The sequence below is a fragment of the Pararge aegeria genome, chromosome 5 (genome assembly GCF_905163445.1).
Source record: "Pararge aegeria chromosome 5, ilParAegt1.1, whole genome shotgun sequence".
In the NCBI taxonomy this organism is placed as follows: domain Eukaryota; kingdom Metazoa; phylum Arthropoda; class Insecta; order Lepidoptera; family Nymphalidae; genus Pararge; species Pararge aegeria.
The window spans coordinates 13,028,806-13,047,399 of record NC_053184.1 but is presented as its reverse complement, the minus strand read 5'-3'; the positions used below and the strand labels follow the sequence as shown (position 1 = coordinate 13,047,399).

General features: G+C 36.5%; 2 protein-coding genes across 2 annotated transcripts in view; both read left to right on the top strand.

Moving 5' to 3' along the window:
• LOC120623901 (cytoplasmic dynein 2 heavy chain 1) overlaps positions 1 to 18,594 on the top strand; it is a 77,930-nt gene that overhangs the window by 19,269 nt on the left and 40,067 nt on the right. Inside the window, exon 24 of the mRNA XM_039890189.1 lies at positions 983 to 1,104. Within this exon, the coding sequence (XP_039746123.1) occupies positions 983 to 1,104 (122 nt within the window). The remainder of the gene's footprint in view (positions 1 to 982; positions 1,105 to 18,594) is intronic.
• Positions 9,992 to 15,876, top strand: LOC120623900 (laminin subunit beta-1). The gene has a single exon (XM_039890188.1). The coding sequence runs from the start codon at positions 10,025 to 10,027 to the stop codon at positions 15,374 to 15,376; it is 5,352 nt and encodes a 1,783-aa protein (XP_039746122.1). The 5' UTR covers positions 9,992 to 10,024; the 3' UTR covers positions 15,377 to 15,876.

The window sequence follows — 18,594 nt, the reverse complement described above, 5'->3', positions numbered from 1 at the left end:
AAAGTTCCAAGCCTGTTTGGCATACGGAAACTGCACCAGCGTCAAATTAAGGGTTTATTACCTCCAATTAAACCCCCTTCATTTGACGCCGTCATGAAAAAAAAATGCGCCGCGTGATAAAAGACTGCTTAACTTAGGACCTATGCACACTGCGTTTTATCCATCAAATCATTTTGTATCAAACGATTCACACGCGTCAATAGCAACCGACCGTCGCGTCGTCATATTGCTGCTGTTGACGAGTAAAAACGCAATATGCCAGTGCGTTTATATCGATACACACGCGCGTTTGCATCGCGCTGTATCGATTCACGCGTGCGTCTGTATCGATACAACCGGGTGTTTGAATTTATACAGGCTACGTCTGACTCGCGTGAGTATCACGATTGTATCGCTACAAACGAGCGACAACGGCTCCTTTAAAAAACGTTGTATTTAGCTATAATAGTTTTACTGTCAATAAATTTTCAGTACCAGCCCAGAGTTAGATAATTGAAGCACATGTGCACACTAAGACCCCGATGTATTTTTCTATTCTATTTCAAATATATTTTAAAATTTAATTTATGTACATAAAAATATAAATGGTAATAATATTAATATTAGAAGTAAAAATAAAATTGTAGTGCAGTTTACTGGGATGCATAAAATTAGTAATTCATTAAAGGGTAATTGTTTATCATTTTATAACAAATAAGCAGAAGAAATCCTTGAGATGTCTCTCAATAAGTTCAAAGTTTATATAAAACGTAAAAATCCTATTATAATATTAAGAAAAGATTACATGTATGATAAACAAGCATGTGTATGAATTGCTCTAACTTCACAGCTCAACATTAACTCGACTGTAAAATTGGTGATAACAAAAAAAAACCGCCAACCAACATTTAAGCAGCGTGTTGGGTCAATTTTCTAATTCCATGTTTTGAATTTTGAATGATGAGATAATAGATCAATGTCTCAGAAGCAAAACTGTTACCAGGTGGAAGAGCAGCAATGGGTTGTGTCGTCGCTGGGCACGGAGTGTGCATCCTGCGCGACGTGGGATGCACGTCTACAGGCCGCCAGGCGTCTAGTTCGCTCGGCGCATTATGCCCAACGCAGGTAAGCATTCTTTGTCTGATTTAGGATGATAATTCTGACAGGTAACAAACAGTAGGAACAAGATATTGTATAATCGTTACAGAGACTATTCGATTATCTATTATTCCTTTCATGGAACTTGGAATCGCGTGACAATGCTGTATGGTCAGATACTCTATATATATAAATGAATTGCTGTTCTTCAGCCTCGGGAAAGGCCGGATCGATTTTACTAATTTAGGTCTAGGAAAGGTTTTAACAGTGATAAAAATAGTAATATATATAATTATTAAGTACGTGTGTTTCTCAACTAGGTTCTCTTAAACAGCTGGACCGATTTTGATAAAACTTTGTGAGTATATTTCAGAGTGGGTTCCTGGTTGGCTTGTTTATTTCGCATACTTTCACAGTATTATGTCCTATGGGATCTTGCTGTGGGGAAAAGCTGCAGATATTGAAAGTATATTTATACTACAGAAAAGAGCCGTACGATCAATATATAAACTTGGATCACGCGAATCGCTTCGTGAAAAATTTCAACAAATAGGTATTCGTACAGTAGCTTCGCAATACATTTATAATAATATAGTCTTTGTGAGGCAAAATATTACTCTTTATAAATCAAAAGCTGAAATTAACAATCGACTTACCAGAAACGGTCATAAATTAGTGATATCTACATATCGTCTGCGTAAGGTGCAGAACTCCTTTGTGGGGTTGAGTATACGCTTTTACAACATGATTCCTAAGGAAATTCTTGACCTACCAATGCATACATTTAAAAAATGTGTAAAAACGCATCTAGTACAGCGAGGTTACTATACATTTGATGAATTCCTCAATGACAAGGTAGAATGGAAGCAGCCAGCCTCGCTCTCATCTCCCGCAAGATAGCAAAATGATTGTAAATGTTGATGTTGGAAAAGAGCAACTACTGAGTTTCTTGCCGGCTCTTCTCGGTAGAATCTGTTTTCCGAACCGGTGGTAGAGTCACACAAACATGCATACTTGACGTTTCAAAAGTGCTTATAAAGTAGGCTTACTTGAAATAAATGAATTTGAATTTGATTGTGAACTTAACTGGACCCGCTAAAGTGGCGCTAATTTACCGCGCAGGACGATGTATGCCAGGTCCACATGTTTTTAATACAAATCATTTAATATTTTATTTCTTTGAATATTCTGATAAAATCATTCCCAAATCATCTATGAATTTAACATGCTAAGCGAATGGCAAAAGTAATGTGTAATACTTTCTCATTTTAAAAATTAAACTTTCGGTTTTGTCTAAAAAGAAAAATATTTTAACAAATAATTGCATCATAGGTAATTGCAAATCACAAAAAAAAAAAAATATTATCTGATACTTGTGTTGATTTCATGTTCGATTTATTTTATTCAAAACCCAAATTGCCCCTATAGGGAAACGAACCCGGGTCCTCCGCTTATAAGACCACAGCGCTAACCACTGCGCCGTGTGAGTCGTCGTTTTTGCAGTTTTTTTATAACACGCAAAGCTCGAACAAAGAGTTGTGGTTGTAGTTGGAAGATATATTCTTAATGTTCGTCTCAATGCCATCTGGGAGCCAGATGTTCGTCAAACTTTATCCGAGCCCATGAACTATGCAGAAAATTCCATTCGCTTATTTTTTCGATGAGTCGGTAAGTAGGTAAGTAGGATGAAGTGTTTACTTTGTAAGAGTTGCGGATCATCATAATGCAATAACAGAACTCAAAAACATATTGGTGTCATTTTCTGTCTGTTTTTAGAACTTCCGTTTTCTTCTGAAATGGCCTAAGGTTTCAAGATACTTATAATATATCTAATATTGCATATTAGATGCAGATATTTTAGATTATTTTTTTACTAAAATCATGAAATATTGTTCAATTTACTTCAGTGTACGAATACCGTGGAAAGAGGAGAGGGAGAGTCATTTAAGAGGGAGGGGAGGTTTCCGACCCGAAATGAAAATGTTTTATAAGTCGAACTTATAAAGGCGGTGGAACTTCTTTTAAATGTTTTACAATGTATGGAATGGGCAACGTAATACATTGGTATACAAGACGCCACCAATTTACGCAACGGGGTGTACAAATTACAATATAATTATAAAACATAGCCTGTCTGTTATTCTAAACATATGTAGTTAAGTGTTATTACAACCCGTTCAGTAGATTTCGCCTGAAAGGATATAAGTCATCGATAGCGCCATAAAGTAGCAGAACATTCGAAATTCGAATAACAACGATTTTTCCAATGATAAAAAAGTTATAGGTATCTTTCAAAAGCTTCGAAATGCTGAAACTAATTTAAGGTAGAATGCGCTAGAAAAATTTACGTTAAGTAGGTTCGCATAACTTGTTAAAAGCACATGACGCAATAACACGATATTCGGTCATGCATGGCAATATTATACAGGCGGAATGATGCTGTAAGTTATCTCTACGTCGCGTCGCGTCGTCGGGTGCACTGAACTAAGCTTTAAACTTCCGAAACGATATCCAAATTTAGGTGAAATGCAATAAAGATGTGTGCGGCCCGTGTAATATGGCAAGGGAGATTGTCTGTGCACTTTCAGTAACCATCATCTATGTAGGTACAATGCTCTTGTAAACAGATGATTACTACTTAGTGCGTTTTTGACTTGTTCCAAATATTTTGCGTCTGTCAAAAGCTTTAACAGGATTTTTCACGATTCACGGTACTCACGGTGCACTTTTGCCATACTCATACCACGAAAATCTCTTCCACTGTTTCAGAATTAAACCTTTATCATACAGATTAGTGGCGTGCACTTCATACATGCACAAAAGCACTACCTACCCTAAAATTTATATATTACTGGTATAAGAGGAGGATTTTTGACGTTTTGTGCAATTTTCCTGCTGTATGCATACCCTGTCAAGGAACCCAGTGCACGCCACTGAATTACAGAGCTCAGAAACGGAGCTTGTAAATATTCTTTTTAATTTTTTTAACATACCGGTATTAACTTATTTAATTGTGTCTTAGTTGCCGGCCGATTTTGTTTACTTGAGTTTTAGAGATAAGTACGGTAGTTAAAGAACGTAAATTAAAACAATTTAGATAAAAACTTCGTTCAATTGATAGATATTTACAGAAAAAAATCTTTATTTGACTTTTACAGATAAAGACCTAAAAATTCAAATAATATATGTTAAAACTTCGCATAGTTAATAGAAATAAAAAACAAAAATTGGTTCCAGATCAGTATGTGCTTGTGACTACAGTTTATCTTTAATTTCTGAACTTTGACTCTAGTAGCCTCTATACACAAGTGTTTTAAGAATGAGCCCTTATCTAAGCGAAGGCGTTCATTCACATTCCTCTAACGGAGGTATCTACTTTATAATGGTAAAATAATATGTATTTATGGTAAAAAAAAAAAAAAAAAATGCGGGTGTGTTTTATATGTTGAACGGGCACTGCATTCTTTATGTGCGTTAAGTATGAATTAAGTCGACCTATCTGGCGCAGCGGATAGAGCCTGTGGTTTTAAGTTGTAGTTCCCGGGTTCGATCCGGGCAGTGTCAAAGAAATTTCTCTGGTTTATAAGTAGTAACCACCATACCAACAAAGACGTGCTGCTCACCGATTTAGGGCTATGGGTTTAATATAACTGCTATACTAGTAATAGGTTAGACAATTACCATCTTAGACTGCCTCATTACTTACCAGCTAGGGCTAACTAGTTTTTTTCTCATTTCTTTTTTTTCATTGCTGTAACTCGGCAATCTGTCTTAGACATTGGATCGTTCATTGGTGGGTTCAGTTTTTTTTTTTTTAATTATTATTGCTCTTTTTCAGGGAATCATCCATTGATGAATTTACCCTAGTAGCTCTTAATAACTAGCTGCTAGTGGAATTTATTTATTTTAATGGCTTCATGACTAGCCAAGGTCTAATTCCTTTAACTAGTTCTGTTCATTCTCCGCGAATTGAATTAGTTCAGGAGCCTTCTTATTTAAGAAGTATAACTTTACAATATTTAGTTTTAAATGTACAAATTCACCGGTGGTAACTTATATTCAGTGTACTAAGAAAAATCGCGCATCAATCGATCCGTTTGCTAAGTTTTAAATTACCTACGTTAAAAAGTCCGAGACCTAAACTCCTCGCTCAATTTTTTTTTACTATACTGATAACGGCTTATCAGCAAGACTTGAAATTATACTACCGTATCTATCCCAAATTAAATGAGCCCGCATTTATTAATTAACTGGGAAACAAGAATATGGAATTCAGATATTAATAAATTCTTTGCGAAGGGATTCTTGTGATCTGAGTTTTAGTTACTTTACGTGTTAATACTATTAGTACCATAAATTTTTTTTTTTTTTTTAAACTGTGCTTAAATTTTAGTTATTGAATTAATGCATTCTCTATTGTATTAATAAGCTCACCGTACCTATATGTACCGTACCGATGGACGTTGGGGTTCCGAGGTGCTGGAAAAGCGACCCCGCACAGGTAAACGCAGCGTTTGTCGGCCCCCAGCGAGGTGGACCGGCGACATCAAACGAGTCGCTGGGAGCCGCTTGAAACAAGCGGCCCAGGACCATGTATTTTGGAACTTCCTACAAAAGATCTATGTCCAGCAGTGGTCTTCAATCGTTTGAAGGGATGACCTGTATGCCAGGATGTCAGTTTTCAAACGCATGAGTAGGAATTTTGGCGGATACCCATTAATTAAATGTTGAATCGCGTCAATTTGCTATAAGTTATAGGCATGCACTGTTTATTTTTATTTATTTTATAGTAAACAGTAATTCCCTATTTCCCTATAACGATTGAGATGATTTCTAATGTATTACAAGGTAGCCCTTGACTGCAATATCATTTGAGATGATGTTGATGATGTCTTAAGGGTGGTAACTGATCACAGGTCGTGAAGCCTACCATCGGATCATCGAATTATTAATTCCCGAATTGCTGAAAAGCCGAGACCCCTACTGATAAGACTACGGCGCTCACCACTGCACAAGGGTCAAAACCTAGCGAAAACGTAATGAACACAACATATTGTGCCACGGTCTGTGAAAAGCTTTAATGATAGGTGCCTACATCGTGCTAATGCTCAATGAAGCAATTAACTGGAAAGTCCACCTCATTGAACGTGCGAAGCTTAGTAGTTGAGCCCTTATCAAAGTTGTTTTTTTTTAAGTATGTAGTTATTAACGAACTAAGCAGACGATCGGAAAACCGTCACCTATAAGCAGAGCAATAATTCGCAGGGCTTGCAAGGAGCACGTTCTAGAGAGTATCTTAAGGTGCAAAGCCTCATGCCTGCAATTACTTTGGCAATAAAGCCCTTCGGTCCGTAAAACAGTACCATATGCTGCCTGGCGGCAGATATAAACATGGCGGCAGTAGGTACTTCCCCGGACGAGCTCTGACACAAAAAGTTTATACTAACTACTAAGTAGGTAGGTATGTGGACATTCGTGCCAATATTATAAATGCGAAACGGTTTCTTTTTGTTTATTTGATGGGTACTATTCTTTGAAATTGAATCCCGATGAAAATTCGCACAAAGGAAGCCTGTATCCTGGGGACGGAAGTAACTAAGCTAGAGTGTTCTTTAAACTGTAGAGTCTAAAGAATAAGCCATAAAATGCTCCCAGCGAAGGATTTTAAGTAATCTTATGCAACAAAGTATTGACGTTTCAAAAGTCCACATATTAGGCCTACTTGAAATAAATACTACTACTACTAATATAATTCCCGAGAAGTTGTTATTGCGAAATAAAAACCTTAAACAAATTGCAAATCAGTTTGAATCATACAATATTAGATACAAAATCATCATCTCGTGTTTGGAAGTGTCTCATTTTATAATAATTTTGGCATTCGCATTATAAGAATCGTGGCACAGCACTAGGGAATGCGGGTTCAACCCTGACGGTTACAAACATTTCATATGCTTTTTAAATTTGTACAATACTAGATGTTGCTCATGATCTTAAGACCTTTATTAGGGTTTTTGGAAAATCGCGTTTGTTTACTTAGAATAAAAATGCCAAAAATTAAGACGATTGGTTGCTTCGTTATAGCGGCCGGAAAGTAAGGACAAAGGAACAGACATTCCTATTTAATATGGATTTAAATATTTGGGTTATCTCCTATTAAAACTTATTTAAAATAAGAAACCTTTACAACACGCATCTCAAAGTTTAAAAGGTACGATATAAACATAAAAACTATTGGAAACATCATTGAAATCGCTATTGTCTTATCAGCGACGGATGTGGAGAACGGAAGGCTGTCGGCGGCTGTTCGATTCGTGTATCGGTGCACGCCGCCACGAGTCAACGCGTACTTTAGTAGTACCTATATTTATACCTCAATGTGTGGGTACACTACCTATCATCATCATCATCATCAACCCATCGCTGGCCCATTGCAGCGTGCGGGTCTCCTTTCAAAATGATAGGGTTTAGGCCGTAGTCAACCACGCTGGGTGAGGGCTTGGTAGACTTCACACGCCTTTGAGAATTGGAGAACTCCCACTCATGCAGGTTACCTCACGATTTTGTCCTTTACCGAAAAATAAAGTGATATTAAATTGCTTTTAACTAAAGAAATAAAGGTATTCATTCAAGCTTAACGCGCGTTTCAATGCAACAGTCCTAGTTTTCGGGGAGCAAAGAAATCATGAAAAATGAAAACAAAATCTCTTAAACTATGATTTTTTTATAAAAATTCCCAATCCAAAAAACCAATAGGTTGAATAGGTTTTACTATCAGGCTATTCTATGAACATTGTGTGTGTTTTTTTGATCTATGGCCTTCGCACACTATTATATCGACTTAACACCACACGTAGGAATTCAAGCATTGAAATTATAGCTTTATGTAATGATATGGTATGGAATAAAGCAAATATTCTTATATTTTTGTACTAGTAGTAGGTATACGGCAAGTGGTCGACGAGTGGACAACCCGTTGCCCACGCGTCACGCAGTAGTTAAAGCTCAATACTTCAAAGTTTTAATTTAAGCCGAGTCGATATTCTGCGCACAGCGATAAAGGCGAGGCATGACCAGATTCGATTTCAGCAAATATGCGACGACGTTGCAATTAGCAATTTTATTTTGCAATTTGTAATTCCATAAGTCGTCAGTTTTGTGTAAATTAGATTATATATTTTAATCAAGTGTTTTAACGTATATATATATCAAAAGATTAAATAAATTAAAAACTCAGTATATTTCAAGTAGTCCTACTAAGTTCTGGCTCTGTCTGTTTGTTGTGACTCTTGCACAGATTCGGAATGCTCATTCTACTGAGAATAAGCCGGCAACTCTATGAAGTTTCGTTATTTGAATTTCTTGCCGACTTCAGCTTTATAAATACCTACTATTAGCCGCAAGTCTATTTGATTCGCAATAATTTCACACGGGCTTTGTAAATAATAATTTTACTTTGTTGCCTCGATCTTCCATCGCTTTGATTTTAATTATTCAGAAGGTTGAAACTTCAGTACCTGGAAATGCTTGTAAAACGCCGTGCTTTTATTTATGTAGACCTCAAGATATTTTTGAAAAATTAAACCTTGATAAAGCGACAGGTAGACGAATATCAACTTTGTTATTCTCAATCTTTCGTATAAAGTTTCAGATTTTCCGTTATTAGGTAGGTTATAGGTACGTACCTACTAGAGTAGTATTACTTACAGCACCGTCTATATTTTAGTTTATTTGAATTTTTAACTAACTTTGGTAAATTGGGACCTCAAAAATAATATAATAGATAACAACATAGGTACCTAATAATGTTATCGTAAGAGCGTGACTTGGCCGGATTCGATTTCAAAACGTTGTAAACGAAAACGCAACCTAAAAAGCTACGTGGCCGCTCCTTGCACTTTCGATTTCTACTTTTTTATAACATTTTTATTTTCCTACATAATATATGATAATATATATGACAACGTATGTAACATTGTTTTATTTTATTATATCCTATCATTTAATTAATAGCTAAGAAACCTTACATGGCTATTTAAAGTTTTACTTAATCGTGTACACTTTTTATTTGGAAGAAAAATATTTGGTTTACTGTGAAGAACTATACCTATATTATTTTGGAAAACTTTAGCAAGTCACAAGTAATTCCAGAATTAGGTACCTTCGCGTAGTGTCAATTATGACCAAAACAAAAGCACATCCCGAAAAGCGGTGTTATTTTTGTTTAGTGCCCATTTCGGAGAATGGATCGGACGGAGGCGCGGGCGGGAGCGGTCGTCGCCTTGCACAGGGCCGTTTTTTATTGCCCGACTACGGGAGGGTTGACCAGTCTAAGTTTTTATTTTCTTACATATTCGACTTTTTGCTATGATCTCGATTAGCAGGGTTATGTAGGTATGAAAGCCATATAAATACGTTTTCCATTTTTAAGATAATACCGAAGGTACATGTTTGTTTACAAAATACAATATTAAAAAAGGACAGACTGAGATTATATAGAAAGAAATCATAGAAAAGATTTTACAAATAGTTTGCACCAAGATATCAAACATAGCAGAGAAGGCGTGCATTAAAAACGGTGGAACGGACAATTGACCGGCTATAAAGACACTAAACGAAATGTATCTAGGTATAAACTCTTTAGGTAATAGCTGCGATAATTACAAATTAAACTAACATCCTGTGCCATAACCATTAATTTATATATTAATAATATTTCTATATATTGTTTCTTGTTTCTTATCAATTTATAAGAAACGCATTATTAGATCCTAAATATTTAAACTTGAGTGAATGACTTGAATGGGTCGAGTACGGCTCTGTGCAATAGTAGCAACTAGACGGGTGAAGCGGGGGAAGTGGGCTGCGCGAGAGTGGTGCGGGCGGTGGCTGGTTGTTCTTATGTCGACAGTGCAGTGAGCGACGCGCGGCGGGCACGGACCGCGCCATGGCTCTTCCGGCCCCATTGTTAATCCTCTCCGTGCTAATAGCTGGCGGGGCCGCTGCGAATAGCAGAGAACGCGACCGCTCACGTGTTAATCCGCGAATACTTGATCGTGCTTGTGAACTAAGTTCGTGTTATCCCGCCACTGGCAATCTACTTATCGGACGCGAAGCTCGACTCTCCGCTTCATCGACGTGCGGAAGCTACGATCGAGAACGCTATTGTATAGTATCACATCTCGAAGAACGGAAGGATTGTTTTTGGTGCCTTTCCACTAATAACACTATTGATGAGCCGGGTCTCAATCATAGAATACAAAATATTGTTTATAAATTTCATCCCGGAACACGAAAGAAATCCTGGTGGCAATCTGAGAATGGGAAGGAAAATGTTACAATACGACTCGACATGGAAGCTGAATTTCATCTTACGCATTTGATAATTCAATTCAGAACATTTCGCCCGGCAGCTATGTTAGTTGAAAGATCATTTGACTTTGGAAAAACTTGGCGTGTCTACCGATACTTTGCTCACAACTGTGATGAAGCTTTTCCTTTTGTTCCGAAACACACTCAGCGCAGCTTAACGGAAGTTGTTTGCGAGTCTCGCTATTCAGGAGTTTCGCCATCCACTGAAGGAGAAGTTATATTTAGAGTTTTGCCTCCAAACATCAATGTGGTTAACCCTTATTCCGAAGAAGTCCAAAATTTATTACGGATGACGAATTTAAGAATAAACTTTACAAAGCTTCACACTCTTGGAGATGATTTACTGGATAATAGAGCTGAAATTCAAGATAAATATTATTATGCTATATATGAAATGACAGTTCGCGGATCCTGTTCTTGCTATGGTCATGCCTGGCGTTGCTTACCCTTGCCTGAAGTTATTTCCAAAAATAATATGGTACACGGACGATGTGACTGTACTCATAATACTCGTGGACTTAATTGTGAATATTGCGAAGATTTTTATAATGATTTACCATGGCAACCCGCAGTGGGAAAAACGTCTAATGCTTGTGTTAAATGTAGCTGTAATAATCATGCTACTACGTGCCATTTTGACGCAGCTGTGTATAATAAAACTGGTAAAACAAGTGGTGGTGTCTGTGATAACTGCCAGCATAATACTATGGGAGTCAATTGTGAACGATGTAAACCAACATACTACCGAGATCCTAACCTAGATATCCAAAGTCCTGATATATGCAAATCTTGCGATTGTGACCCAGAAGGAACCACTGATAAAGAAGTGTTATGTGATGAGGACACTGATTTAGCTAATGACAAAATTGCAGGACGCTGTCTCTGCAAATCAAATGTGGATGGAGCAAGATGCGATAAGTGCAAAGACGGCTTTTGGAATTTCGACCCACATAATCCAGAAGGATGTCAAACGTGCACATGTGATAGATTAGGTACTGTGAACGAAAGGGGTTGTGACCATTTGACGGGAAATTGTTTCTGTAAACGCCATGTTACTGGAAGCAATTGTGATCAGTGTCTCCCAGAGTTTTATGGTTTATCTGATAGTAGTGACGGTTGCTTACCTTGTGATTGTGATGCCGGTGGTTCTCTATATCGAGACTGTGATGTTATAACTGGGCAATGTAAATGTCGTCCAAATGTAACGGGCCGCCGTTGCAATCTGCCTTTACAAAACTTCTTCGTAGGCGCTCTAGATTCTATTGTTTTTGAAGCAGAATCAAGTCAATGTAATTCTCAAATAGATGATAATGCTATACAAAGTCAAATTTGCCACGTTGTTATAAGGGAAAATTACCCAGATGGACGTAAAGAAACTTGGACAGGCCCTGGTTTTATGAAAATACCAGAAAGTAGTACATTAGTATTTAATGTAAATAATTTGAAAAGTAGTATGAACTATAATATTTTAATAAGATATGAACCGCAATCCAGTACATCCTGGGAAGAGGCAACCATAATAATCAAGAGACCAGGACCATTCGATGTGGATTCACCTTGTGCTAACGTACGTCCAGCGGACGATACTGTCATCACGAGTCTTCCGGCAAATCAACGGAGTATCCTAGTGCGGCCAGCCATTTGTTTAGAGAAAAATAAGGAAACTGAAGTTCGTATATACTTAGGAAGACAAGATGGACGCAGCCCAAATAACAGAGCGTCTGTTTTAATAGATTCTATTGTACTAATTCCGTCAGTTGATGATTTACCTTTCTTAGCAAATGGCAGTAACATGAGAGACGAATTTGATCGTTACAATTGTGGTGACTCCTATTACTATGACCTCAACCGAGATAATATTCCTGAAATTTGCAAAAAGTATCACGCAAGCATAGGCTTTTACATAAGAAACGGGACAGAATCTTGTCAGTGTGATCCTTCTGGTTCAAAAAGTCACCAGTGTGATCAGTATACTGGACATTGTCAATGCGTTGAAAACATTGTTGGCGCCAGATGCGACCGTTGTGCACCAGGAACATATGGTTTCAGTAAATTTGGCTGCAAGCGCTGTGATTGTAACAGCATTGGTTCTCTTGACAATTTCTGTGATGTTACAAGTGGACAATGTAAATGTCGAGCAAATACATATGGACGTGCTTGCGATTCGTGCCAACCAGGCTATTTCAATTTTCCAAATTGTCAACAATGCGATTGCAATGGGCACGCCGTTGAATGTGATGACAAAACCGGTGCATGCAAGAACTGCAGAGATTATACCGAAGGTTATCGTTGTGATAAATGTATTGAAGGCTATTATGGGGACCCACAACTCGGTGTCAACATACCTTGCAGATTGTGTCCTTGCCCCGGTATAAAAGGAGATGCAAACAAAAGTAGTCATGCGGATCGATGCTATTTAGACTCTATGACTAAAGATGTAGAGTGTGATTGCAAAGAAGGTTATGCTGGACTGTCATGTGATGTTTGTGCCGACAATTACTATGGAGACCCCATTAAGGGTACATGTGAACCATGTGATTGTGGTGATAACATAGACGTAACTAAACCGGGCAATTGTGATCCTTATACAGGAAAATGTTTGCAATGTTTATATAACACAGCAGGTGATAATTGCGAATTATGTGCGGAAGGCTTTTACGGAAATGCTTTGGAAAAGTCTTGTTACCAGTGTAACTGTTCCGTTTTAGGCACTAACTTTACTCGTGGTAATTGCGATAGAACAACTGGTCAGTGTCCTTGTTTTAATAATGTCATGGGTATAAATTGCGATCAGTGTACAGAAAATCATTGGAGAATAGCGTTAGGTACTGGGTGTGATCCTTGTGATTGCGATTTTGTTGGATCCACTTCGCCTCAGTGCAATCCTTATATTGGCAAATGTGAATGCAAACCAGGTCATGGAGGAAGACAATGTGATCAATGTCAAGAAAATCATTGGGGAGATCCAAATGTTGAGTGCCATGAGTGCGACTGTGATTTATACGGCTCTGTATCACAACAATGTATGCGAGATAATGGATCTTGTATCTGCAAACCTGGAATAGGTGGATATAAATGCGATACTTGTGCCAGAGGCTACCTTGGCGAAGCTCCCGATTGTGACGCTTGTGGAGAGTGTTTTGATAACTGGGACCGAATTATTGGAGATTTACGTATTCAAACCGAATTTGCTATTGGAAATGCAAGCAAGATAAAAGTTGTTGGCGCTACCGGAGCATATACGAGAGATTTTGAGGAAATGACAAAAAAATTATCTGATGTTGAAAACTCACTTCAAAGCGCTAAATTAGGCCAAAGCACGGTAAGAGAGTTGTTATCAAATATATCAAATTTACAAGATCAACTAAGTGTCGCTGAAAAGAAAGTAAAAGAAAGTAATGAAAATCTTAATGCCATTACCCAAAAAATAAATTTAGGTAATGTTACTTTAGACGCATTAAGGACAAGCATAGATAATTTAAAAACTAAAACATTTGATTTGGGTAATAATGCAACTAAGCTACAAGAAGCCAATTTAGAAGGTGCGCTCAATTTAACTCGGGAAGCTAAACAAAGAGCGGTCAAAGCAGCAGATGATACTGAAAGTGTACAAACAATTATAGCAAATACAGATAGACAAATCAAAAACACAGATAGGCTTATTGAAATGCAATATAATAATTTCAATAATACTCGAACTGAAAATGATAAAAAATTAGATGATCTTCAACAACAGCTATTGGATTTGAATTCACAATTACCATCAATTAATGGAAAAATGTGTGGACAAGAGAGCGATTCTTGCGACATTTGTGGTGGAGCTGGATGTGGAAAATGTGGTGGTATATCATGTGACCAAGGTGCTATAACAAAAGCAGAACAAGCTTTGGACTTTGCCAATAAAACTGAGCATAGAATCAAAGAACATGAATTAACCGCAGAAGAAATATTCAGATCCGTTTCACAAGTGAAACAAGATACAGTTGCAGTTCGCTCTAGAGCTAGGGATTTATTTGAAATAGCTACTGAATTTAAATCAGCTGCTGAAAGAGCCACTAATGACAGTCAAGAATTGACATCCGAATTGAAAGATTTTTTGTCTAAAACATACAACACTCCCGAGGATGTTAGACAGCTTGCAACTGAAATTTTAAATTTATCAATAAGTATTCAGCCTAAAGAAATTACAGAATTATCTCAAAGGATTAACTCAACGGTCTCTCAGTTAACCAATATCGAAAATATTATAGCTGAAACAAAACCTGACCTTGATAGAGCTAAAATGTTAAAGCAAAATGCTACTGTAGTTAATAAAGCTGCTAATTTAACTCTAGAGATGGCTAACAAGGTGTTGGGAGCTTTAGATGAAGCACAAGCTGCTCAAGATGCAGCAGATAATGCAATAGATACGGCAAATAGAGACATTGAAGCTGCTAAAAGTGATTTAATTCCCATAGCATTAGAAACCGAACATGCACAAAAAAAGGCAAATGAAACTATGGATGAAGTTGAGGCACTCCGCTCTCGGCTATCTGATTTACAGAAAAATATACTAAAAATTGAAAGTGATGCAGAACAAGTGAAACAAGAAGCAAATGATGTAGTTAATAAAGCTGAAGGAGCAGAACAAAAAGCAAGGCAATTAAGACAAGATTTTAAGCAAACAAATATATCTCTGTCTGATAGGGCCAGCCAAACATCAAATTCAAGAGAGCGTGCTCAGCTTTTGCTAAACAGAGCGACTAAATTGGCAAGTGATACTCAAACACAGCTTAAACTTCTAGCAAACATGGAAGAACTGTATAATGACCATAATGAACAACTAAACTTATTGGACAAAGAAATTGGCAATTTAAATACTCAAATGAATTATTATCTCTCTGAGATAACCAAGCGTTCAGACAATTACAGGTCTTGTACAACGTAAATATATGTTACAAAATATTATTGCATTTAACTAAAAATGAAATTTAAAGTGTATCTATCCGAAATTGCTATTTCTCTTGATTTATAGCTGGGAATAAGATGGTTAGCCTTACGATAAGCTCCTAATAAAAAATATTTTACTAAATTTAAATAATACATAAGGGAGTTAGAGCTGTTACCAGCATTTTCAAGTAAATCATCACATATATCAATTAATATCTTATTTTTTTTTTATAATAACATATTCAGAATACCCCAACAATTATATTTGGCTTGAGTATAATAAATAATAATAAAATATTATGTATCTAACTTGTAAATAGTGATGTAATTGAATATTAGATACTGCGTGTTTTTTTTAATTGTATTTGTTTGTTTACCACACGATTGTATGTGCATGCTTGGAAAATAATTTTGTTTCATTTTGATATTTCCTAATTCCTAATATAAGACTTATTCCAAAGAAAAAACCTTGTATTTTAAAGATGTTATAAAAGTAGATTAATGTAATTTTGGCATTTATTGTAATAACAAATCATTAGTTTGTATATACACTATTAAACAAAATATGTGATTTTAAATATGATTCCCTTTTTAGTATGTTTTACTAACTGTATTACAATGATGCATTTATTAAATATATATTTAAACTAGCACACCTAATGATGCAAAGTTCTTGTTTTGTAACAAACAATTAAGGGCCACACTTACTTAATTATAATTTGTTAATAAAATTTTTTACTGAATTTATTTTTTTCTATTTTTTCTCATTACTCCGATTGTTATTTTTTTTTCGTAAAATAATAAGTTTATAAGTCATTTAATGTGTTCGCACAGGTTTAGGGTTGGGCAATTTTTTTTAAATGGTTTTCTGTGAAGACCCTCTGTGTGTGTTTTAGTAGTAGTAGAGCTTTTGTGACAGAGCTCGTCCGGAGAAGTATGCTTCCGCTAAGCAGCATTGTTGCACGTCTGTGTTCCGGTCTAAAGGGCGTGGTTGCCAGTGTCATTGCAGGCACATGGGGCTTAACACCTGAAATTTATGGACGCGGTGGTATGGGGCAAGACGTGCTCCTTGCATGCACTGTGAAGTGTTGCGATAGTTTTCCACTTACCATCAGGTGGGACATCTGCTTGGTCAATCAATGATTACTATAAACAAGACTTTTTTCTACCGGCCTGAAGCACAGTAAGTGCCCGGTTAATACATCCCACCAAGTAGGCATTAAAGCAGGTGATATAATATAGAAATGGCTAAAATAAACTTTATGATAGGTAGTCTTTTTACGCACGTATGAAGTTTACGCCACTGGCACTAGGTCTTTGAATGAAAGTCTTTCCCGTATACATATACTTATAGGATAAAAAATCGAATAATTCCATATGTCACTAAGATGATGATGAAATAGTTCTATGTAATGAAAAAAATCTTATTGTGAGAGGAGACTGTCGTAGGCCAGTAATGGGTTTATATGATAATGATGATGTTACTAAGATGTGTCGCACTCAATTAGGATCCTCGTCAGTTGGCATCAACAATATGACGTCATAGCATTGGTGAGGATGAGTTTTCTAACACTTCTTGGTAGGTATAGAAACGATGTGGTAACCGATCTGCAATAAGCATTTCTTTTTAAAGGTAACTATTGTAATGGACATGAACTACATAAGTAATACTTCACAGGTTTTAGAAGTACATTATTTGCTGTCTCTGAGACTTAACTTTGAAACCGCTTTCTTTATCAAAAGTTTTTGAGCAAACCACTGAATGAATGAATGAATGAATACACTTTTATTGTACACCAAAGAAACAAAAAGTAGTTACAAAGATATAAATACAAATCAAGAGAGTACAATTTGCCACTGCCATAGTTTTTACTGAAAGAAATCGGATACAGCCTTAACGTCTCATACTTAATTAAAATCAAGTGACTCCCTTCAATATTAGGTACGCGTGACGTAGCGTAGGTACTATACGCGTATCGGTCTTTATCTTCAATATGGTTGTCATAAGTCAACACTTAAAATGTTTTGAATTAGTTTGTATTGAAAAATTAATATGCTTCTTTTGATTTCATATTTTTACAAGGTGATTCCTTATGAAATATACTAATGCACCCTTCTATAGTATTTCGTAATTCGGTTATACGTTGTATAGTGTTCGTATATAGCCTATAGTCGTAAAAATGTAATAGGCCCGTTTTGACATTTGTCATCGCGACGTAACTAGTTATGGAACCATAAGACTCTGTACTCGATACTCACGATAAATCAATTCAAGTTTGTATCAGTACTGGATTGATATTATTATGTATTGTAAAGTTCGTTCAAAGTATTCCTTTAACTTCACAACCAATACGCGTGATTGGCTGTTGATTATACGTCCACTTTTCAACATGTTGAAACAGAGTTAGTACTATATAACAACAAACACAAAAATCGAGTCAAATCACTATGTTTAAATTAATGTCCAAAATAGAAGAGCCATAGTTAACGTAATAGTAAACAATATATATCAAACTTAAACGAGCGCACAGTCAACTTTAGAAGATGAGGAACGAAAAACTGCGCAGTGCGCGCGAGGATGCTTCAGTCATGTGCCGCTTGGTCAGATACATCAACTCAGACTCATTATTTAGAACCCATTTTGAGAACCAAGCTCATTCGTTGCAGTAAAAATAACTACACAATACTTAATTTCGATATTCAGTAAAAAAATGGTTACAGCTCTAGTATAAAAAAGAAAAAAGACTGAGAACGTAAATGTTTTCGGAACGTTTCGCAACAATTATAAATTGCATGCTACTATGAAGTAAGCGCAAAAAGAATACTCGCGATATATTCTTTCGTATTATTAAACGTCCCAAAAAAATTTACGTATTTTTTAAAACACTGTATGTAATTGATTTTTATTTTTTTGTTTCTTTCAGTTTCGTTCCAAGTTACATTCTATGGTCTTGCACAAATGTCAAAACGGGCCTATTACATTTTTACGACTATAGTTGTTTATCCGATTCGGGGGACCGATTTCGTTCCCTGCATGCACCATGACTCTCGGAGTTATGTGCGTTTTCGACTTGAGCAAATAAAAAAGAAACATCGTTAGGATGCCTGAGACTATACCAATGCCTGAGAGTTCTCCATAATGTTTCCAAAGGCTTGAGAATCCACACAACGCAATCCGGACTAAACTCTTCTTATTCTAAGAGAAGACCCGTGTCC